Genomic DNA, 8,126 nt, shown 5'->3' on the forward strand with positions numbered 1-8,126 from the left:
ACCTAAATTTAAAAATTTTTTGAAGTAATTTTTTAAAATAGAAGATAAATTTATTTATTTATTTTTTGTTGGATGTTTTATTTTTGCATAAAAATCATGAATATAGAAAATAAAAAATATATCCAAAAAAAAAATTGAGTTTTTAAATTAAATAATAATTAATGAATTAACTCAAATTTTTAAATATTTTCTATTTTATGAAAGAAAATGTATATTTTTCAACTTTTTAAAACTTTTTTTAAAATACAATGAACTTGACTTAAACCTTATATCACTTTTTGTGTCGGCAACTAATTAATTTTCATTTTCACATGATTATTATTTTTTTTTTTCCTTCTCATCCATAATTAATTGGGCCACATGGGTTGGTCAAAAATTTCTGCAAAATACCATTTAATATAATTAAAAAATATATTTAAAAAATATATTTAAAAAGGCTTAGAAATGATCAAAACAAGCCATTTGCAGCCAATCAACAAGTGGGAGGGCCACGTGGCGACCAGTGGGACCGGGTTGCATGAGAGGCCGTTGAGACACGTAACAGAGGAGACACATCAGACAATAACCAAAATTACAAAGGGCAGTTTGCTTCCTGTCTCTTTCTCTCAACCATCTTCTCACTCACACAAACCAATGAACCAGACCCACATTGCTCACCACCCAAACACGGTCTTATATTACAGCGAGAGAGCCTGAGAGAAAATGAGGGGAAGTGGGGAGGTTGCTGTTAGTTGAATCAACTGGTATGTTGCCTGTTTTTTGTTTTTGGGGTTCTTTTTTGCATGGTTTGTTGGGTGTTTTTGTTTGATTCTGTGCTGTTTGGTTGCTGGGAAAGTGGTAGGAAAAGGAAAGAGAATTGGAGTTTGGAACAACCCATTAGAGTCCCAACATAGGTGTGATGCGTTCGGCGTCCAAGTTCACAAGCAACGAACCAAACTCGCTTCAATCAGCAGCCAAACGCGCCGCCCTAACATCAGGGTGAAAGTGGGAGAAAATGGGAGAAGTGAGGGAAAGTTAGGAGTTTGCTCTTCTTGACTGAATTGGTATAACCTGTTTTGGGGTTTTTCTTTTTAAATTATTTGCTGCGTATTTTTGTTTGATTATCTACTGTTTGGTTGCCTGGAAAATGGTCGGAAGAGGAAAAGATAGCAACTAGCTGCGGTTTTAAAATTTTTTATTTTTATTTTTATCTTGGCAGCCAGATTCACAAGCAAGGTATCAATCACATTTTAATAATTGGAAGACGCCACTATATCAGGGAGAAAGTGGGAGAAAAATGAGATAAAGGGAAGGAAAGTGAGGTGGTTGTCTTCTTCGATCAACTGGTATATACCTGTTTTTAGTTTGTTTATTTTAAGCTTTTTTTGGATTGTTTGTTGGGTGTTTTTGTTTGATTGTGTACTGTTTGTTTGCCGGGAAACCGTTTTTTGGCCAACCCATTTGAGTAGCAACTAGCTGTGTTGCTGGCAGCCAAATTCCATAGGAAGGAACCAAATCTACGTTAATCATCAGCCAAGGACCCCCTTTTATTAGAGAGAGAGTGAGAGAAAATGAGAGAAAATGAAGGAAAGTTAGGAATTTTCCCTTCTAAAATTAATGGTAGATTTTGCTTTTTGGGGTTTTCCTTGAATGATTTGCTCCTTGTTTTATTTGATTTTGTACTGTTTGGTTACCGGGAAAATGGTGGAGGGAGGTAAGGAAACAGAGTGTTGGATGACCCCTTTGAATATCAACTAGCTATGGTACTTAACTTTTCCTTCCTTGGCAGCCAAGTTCATAAGCAAAGAGCCAATCACTCATCAATCATTAGAAGATGCTGCTACATCGGAGAGAAAGTGAGAGAAAATGAGAGAGGGGGGAAAAATGACGATGTCTTCTTGGATCACTGGTATGTACCTGTTTTTAGATTATTTATTTTGGTTAATCTATTTATTTGGATTGTTTGTTGGGTGTGCTTCTCTGATTTTGTACTGTTTGGTTGCCGGGAAAATGGTGGAAAGAGGAAACAAAACAAAGTTTTGGACAACTTATCTGAAAGGCAACAACCTATGATGTGTTAGCAGCCTAATTCAAAAGGAACAAACCAATCCCACATTAATCAGCCAAACACGGCCTTATATCGGAGAGACAAAAAACTAGAGAAAGCGAAGGAAAGCGGGAAGGTTGCTCCTCTTGAATCAATCAACTTGTATGTACCTGTTTTTAGATTTTTTTTTATTTTTTATTTGAATGATTTGTTGGTTTTTGTTTGTTTTTTTTTCTTTCTTTCTTTATTTTTGTTTCCGGGAAAACGGAGGAAAGAGAAAAGGAACAGAGTTTTGGATTAAAATAGATACTAGCTGTAATGTTTGAAAGTTTTCCAATTTTAGCAGCCAACTTTTAAAATTTATCATAATCCAAACACACCCTTACATTAGAGACAGAGAGAAAGTGAGGAACTGGTTCTTCTTGGCTTTTTTTTTTTTTTTTATAATTATTTCTTGGGTATTTTCCTCTGACTTTTCCACGTTTGGTTGTTGGGAAAATGGTAGAAAGAGGAAAAGGAATAAAATTTTCAACAATCCAATGTCCAAAATTTATTTTCTTGGCAGCCAAAAAGTGATTCAATCAACGTGGTAAAGTACCTACAGTCACAAGCAAAGAACCAATTCCACATTAATCATGAGACAGACATACCCTTATACCAAAGAGAAAGCGAATAAATGAGAGAGGGTGAGAAAAAATGAAAGAAACTAGAGAGCTTTCTTCTTAAATTAGATTATTCCTTTCCCTCAGTTTTGGGCCTTTTTTTAATGATCTGTTTAAATTGAACTGTTTGGGTGCCAGGAAAATGGTAAAGAAATGAAAGAGACGAAAGTTTTAGAAGTTTGCTCACTGGAATGTGGGAGAATGGGCTAGCTTGCTCTTCTTGAACCAACTGGTATGTACCTGTTTTTTCGGGTTATTTTTTCCTTTCTGCCCTGGAAACTGATGTGTGTTTATATCTTCGCCCTTCTTGAGTGGTTTATTGGGTGTTTTGTTTTATTATGCACTGTTTGGTATCTGGGAAAATGGTAGAAAGGAGAAGGTAATAGAGTTTAGGCCAACACATTCAAATCCCAACTTGCTTGTCAACATTGTCATGCTTAAAATTTCTTTTTCTTGGCAGCCAAACATGGATAACGAAATCAAAATGGTTGTATAATTAAAAGTTTAAAAGTTCACTCGGAACCCATTTTGATCCTCATCAGCTGTAATAATTTACAATTTTTTCCTTTCATCCCTTTTCTTGACAGCCAAACAGTTGCTAAAAAAATTTCAAGTTGGTGTAGGAACACAATCAAATGGTGGAAGGATAGGAATGTTTGCAATTTTGTACAAACCATTTCAACCCCAAGCTGCCTGTGATTTCACATTTTTCTTTTCCTTCCCATTCATTTTCTTGGCTGCCAAACAGTGAATAAAGAAGTCAAGATGACAGAACAGTGCATTTATTTCATCGTCAATTTTCATGCAAGTCTTTTTTATTAGTTGTTGGATTTATTATTACTGGTAGGTGACATAGATTTGAAGCTAAGGTCAGCTTGACTCTAGCCCATTGACCAAAGTTTGGGCCAAACCCTGATTCAATCGATGAGATTAGACCCTTACCAAGCCCATCTCGAGCGCCTTTGGGGCTAGTTCAATATCAGAAGTACGAACAGTTTTCTATTTTTGAAAACAGAAAAATGAAAATGACACAGAAAACATGTTTCACAACTCCATGTTCAAGAACTACTGCAGAAAATATTTTCTGAAAATGGATTATTTTAGAAGAGTGGAAATACAATCCTTTTAGCCTCAAATGGACAATCATCTAGGTGAAAAGGTAGAAATATTGATCATGTTGCATACATGATTATTAGAACATAATACACATTGTGGGCTAGAATCCCGATAATTTATAGTAAAATTTGTAATTCAACATGGTGTTAGAGCTTTGGTTAATTGGAGGTCTCGGGTTTGCTGTTTTGTCTGAAACGTGATAAACATAAACCAGTTTTATCCTTGCAGGGTGGGTTTTCCAGGAGATGAAATCTGTGTAGTAATCCCACATGCAATGGCAACTTACACTGATCATCATCAAGCTTACTGTGACAACTGGGGCTGCTCTGATCTGCCATCTGAACACGAAGACCCTCAGGTATTATATTGTAAATTATTTCATCTTTGAGTGAATTAGATCAGTGGATTGAGAGATTGGAAAGTATCAGAATTTGGGAAGAACTTGTTTCTCCAACCTCTGTATCTGATATGCAGTTTATTGTCCGGACTTTATGAGCAGGGTATTTCCATCTCTGAAATTCTGAATCATGGCTCCATATCGTTTGGAAGATATGCTGCTGAGCCACTTGCATGGGAGAAATGGTCGGTTTTCTCTCACAATAGATGTCAAGAGGAGCTGGAGAAGTTCAAGGCCCCTGGTCTAGTTGCTCAAAAGAAGGCATACTTTGAGGAATATTACAGAAGGATTAGGGCTCTTAAGGCAGCAGAAGCTGAGGCACAGAAGCAAGAAACCACCCACCACCCTGAACCTTATCAAGATGACCTGACTGCTACCACAAGTGCTGAAGACAGTATCAATGATACTGGGTCAAAAGAGGAAGAGCAAACTAGTGTTGTTACTCAAATTCAATTCTCAGATACTGAAACCACCTTTCCGAACTTGTCTGGAGACAGCATTGAGAATAAATCAGAAGTTGCTGAGCAACAAAGAAGTTATAGTTCAAGCTCTAATGGCGAAGCCAGTGTGGGATACAAAGCTGATGTCTCCTATTCTGCTCTTGATCTGGCACATTCTCCAGAAGTGGCCTCCCCAGAGCCTGTTCCACAGAGCGATAGTAGCTCAGAAGCTGCCCAGCAAAACGGCCTTGTTTCTGACATGGGCACGGTCAATCTCAGTTCCAGTAAGCGGGAAGATCATGCACCTGTTTTGAAGCCTAAGGTAAACATTCGGTTCCTAATCTACATCTCATTTCCATTCCCATTCCCATGGAAAGAAATATTAGTCTCTTTCTGCAGAGCTTCTCTTATAATTTTAACATCTAGCCCTAACCATATGCCTCCTCAGTAGGAAGTCAAGAGTTGGTTGATTTAGCTGAAGATATCTTAATTTTTGAGTCAAAATGGCAATAAACAACATGCCAATACCCCACAGAAGTATAGGGTTATGAGCCACAATAGGCGAGAGGAATGTCTCTTTGAAGAAGAATATAAATTTCTTGTCTCCAGTTGATCTAATTCAGTAGCAGCAATAGCTGTTACACTTCTGTTCATGCCATTATTTACAGTTTTAACATGGTATTCCAATTCAGGGCACTATGGCTTCAGCTAGAAATAGAGCAAAGTTGGACTGCAGAACTAGGAACAATGTGCAGAAACTGTCCGAGAAGCTAAAGCCATCTTCTCAGAAGAAAGTTGCTGGAAATGCAGGTGGCAAACTCCAAGCGAGCAGAAAAACTACTCCTAAGCCTGCAGGAAACATGAGACCAAACTCTGTTTCTTCACATAGACCACCACCTACTAAAGTACCCACCGGAGCCACAGTTTTGCACTCATCCATTGCAAGGGATAAGCCAGTGCCATCTCCTTCCACTATTAGATCTGTTCAAACAATGATAAGTTTAAACCCAAAAGTCTTGCCAGAGAAGTTAACATCAAGGTTGCCAGTTAATACACTGAGCCGTTCGGCTGTTCAGGTAATCTCTCTGCTTCATGAGCATTTTGAATTTCTGATATCTTCTGCTGCGTTTTTCCTTCATAACTTGTCCACACCTTTCTTTTTCTTTTTTTCTTTTTGGCAGAGCACACCAAAGGAGATCACCATTAAAGATGGCATGAGAAATGTGGCTACAGAGAACAGGTCTGTCAGGGGTGGAGTTGCTAGGAAGTCTTTAGATTTGACTGGCTGCAACATGACGCCAAAGGGAGGACAATCTGAGAAGCTAAGGCCAAAAGCCATGTAATGCATATTATAGAGGAGAACCATTTTCTATATAATTTGTGATATTCCTTTTTCTTCATCAGAAATGAGTGGCAGCTCCTGCATTTAACTTTTTAAGGATTTGGATACTGAAACTAAGTTTTCAACATTTGGGAAAATATGCAGGTCTACAACCCTTCCTGCCCGGAATAAATCAAATCAAAACAGGGGAATTGAGTTTTTGCACAGGAGCTACGATAGAGGACACCAAAAAGAGGTTATGCCTAACCCCATTCTTCCACTACAGATATGTTTATGTAATGTATGCCTATATTTGCTAATGTTGATGGTACATATCGCTAGAAGCATTCCTAAAATTGGTTTCAAATTATTAGTTCTGCACGATATCAGAATGCAAATCTCATGGTTTATATGCTCTGCATATACCTGATGGGTGCATTATGATATCACACAGAATCTTCTATATCTATATATTGGAATTTCTAACATCTCTGTTATTGTAACTGCAATTTTCAAATTGTGAATCATTATGATTCTGTTTTGATGCCATGAAATTTTATGATGTGTTTATAACAACGAACACACTGTCAAGATCTCGGTGGTGAATATGTGTGCTACTATCTATGTACAGGGAAAAGATCAAACTAATGCAGGTCAGCGAAGATATCCAAAGCCAGCCTTATCTAGTGCTCCTAGCATTCATAAGCCTCCAAGTCCAAGACCTAGGAAGGTGATTTCTTAATTCTTGCCCTTATTTTAAATCCATTTTCTTAGGGGCTGTTTGGAAATACAAGAAACCAAAATGATTTCTGTCATCTTTAGCATTTGACACAATAGATGAGACTGTTTCCTGTAGCATTTGAATGGTTTTTTCTTGTTTTTTTTTTTTCTTTTTCTATCCAAAGATCATTAAGAAATTGTTTCCTATGTCCACAGTTTCCAAACTACTGCTTTGGTTGTTTTTGTTTCTTGTAAACAAATTAAATGATGTGTCAACCATTGTGCACTTTCAGATTACACCATTGCAGTCAGCTGAGCTGATGCGGAATCAAAGGGAACCCAGGGAACCCAGGGAACCCAGGTATGACTCCTCTATTTAACCTGTGAAATAGAAAATGCTCTTATTTTAGAAATCATCCTTACAGACATTGAATTGACTCTATTGCATGATCATGAGCTATCATGGCAGAGGATTATTTTTGACACGTTATCTGTAATTTGGACTGATGAAGGATTATACCATGCAGACCCAAGACACCATGTTGGCGATGAAGGTAGAAACAAGGGAGAACCACACAGAAGAGTTGGTTGTTATTGTAGCCCATTGGCTTGGCTTGGGCACAACTTTGGATTCAAGAAAGCAAACAGACACCATCAAGAAGGTGATTCATGCACCAGTGTACAGACATGTACAAATAGGTTTAAAGAGAAGAACAATTGGTTTTGCATAGCCAAGGCACTATTGTCCAACAACCATATCAGTATGTATGGTGCCAACAACCATATTAGTATGTATGATTTCTGAGTGTACGCGGTATGTATAATGGCATTTACCAAGACTCTAGTAGAAACTCAGACTTTATTGCCAGAGGTATGATAAGTAAGCTTCCGGCGGACTGATTTGTGGTCTGGATTGTGTGGTTGGAAACCTGGAACATTTCCTTCCCAGAAGATTATAATTCAGGTTTACACTGTGGAGGAGAGAATGTTTCTGTGTCTCGAAAATGTAAGCAGTTTTTTTTGTATATTTGAAAATTTCCTCAAGGAATTTTTGTTTTGTGACGGTTTTAGCTTCTACTAGATGCACAAATGCTTGGAATTGCTTCGAGAAAGATATAATATGTTTTTGATAGGTAAACAAGAAATGCATTAAAAGTGCCAAAAGGAGCACACCATAGTACACAGTACGTATACAATGGCTGCCAAGAGATTGCCAAAAAAGGGGAAGGATCCAGAAAAACATAATATGCAAATATATCTTCGATTTTTTAAAATTTTACAGGACATAATTATTGTAGTTATAGCAAACCCGAAAATACCAAACTGCTGCTCTAAATTGCATACATTTAGCAATCGAAGACCTTGGTTTAGCAACCAGAAAATGTGCAAACCAACTCCATGAAATCAACCATACTGTATTACTATAGTTGCATTAGGAACAAAA

General features: G+C 37.4%; 1 protein-coding gene across 20 annotated transcripts; it reads left to right on the forward strand.

The window, feature by feature from the left end:
- Positions 1-475: 475 nt before the first annotated feature.
- On the forward strand, positions 476-7,744 carry LOC100263636 (protein WVD2-like 7). Of its 20 annotated transcripts, none has more exons than XM_019217907.2 (15): positions 592-743; positions 836-1,043; positions 1,199-1,325; positions 1,769-1,888; positions 2,001-2,188; positions 2,592-2,712; positions 2,827-2,920; positions 4,033-4,162; positions 4,279-4,963; positions 5,334-5,717; positions 5,823-5,980; positions 6,128-6,218; positions 6,594-6,692; positions 6,976-7,043; positions 7,195-7,744. In XM_019217907.2, the coding sequence occupies exons 8-15, from the start codon at positions 4,074-4,076 to the stop codon at positions 7,232-7,234; spliced, it is 1,614 nt and encodes a 537-aa protein (XP_019073452.1). In that variant the 5' UTR covers positions 592-743; positions 836-1,043; positions 1,199-1,325; positions 1,769-1,888; positions 2,001-2,188; positions 2,592-2,712; positions 2,827-2,920; positions 4,033-4,073; the 3' UTR covers positions 7,235-7,744. The 20 variants fall into 20 exon arrangements, with proteins under 20 accessions (XP_019073451.1, XP_059590932.1, XP_019073452.1 ...); XM_059734951.1 differs by having other exon boundaries at positions 593-743; positions 4,304-4,963; XM_059734954.1 differs by having other exon boundaries at positions 594-743; positions 4,304-4,963; positions 7,210-7,744.
- Positions 7,745-8,126: the final 382 nt, after the last annotated feature.

This window comes from Vitis vinifera, chromosome 18, assembly GCF_030704535.1.
Source record: "Vitis vinifera cultivar Pinot Noir 40024 chromosome 18, ASM3070453v1".
NCBI classification, from domain to species: Eukaryota; Viridiplantae; Streptophyta; class Magnoliopsida; order Vitales; family Vitaceae; genus Vitis; species Vitis vinifera.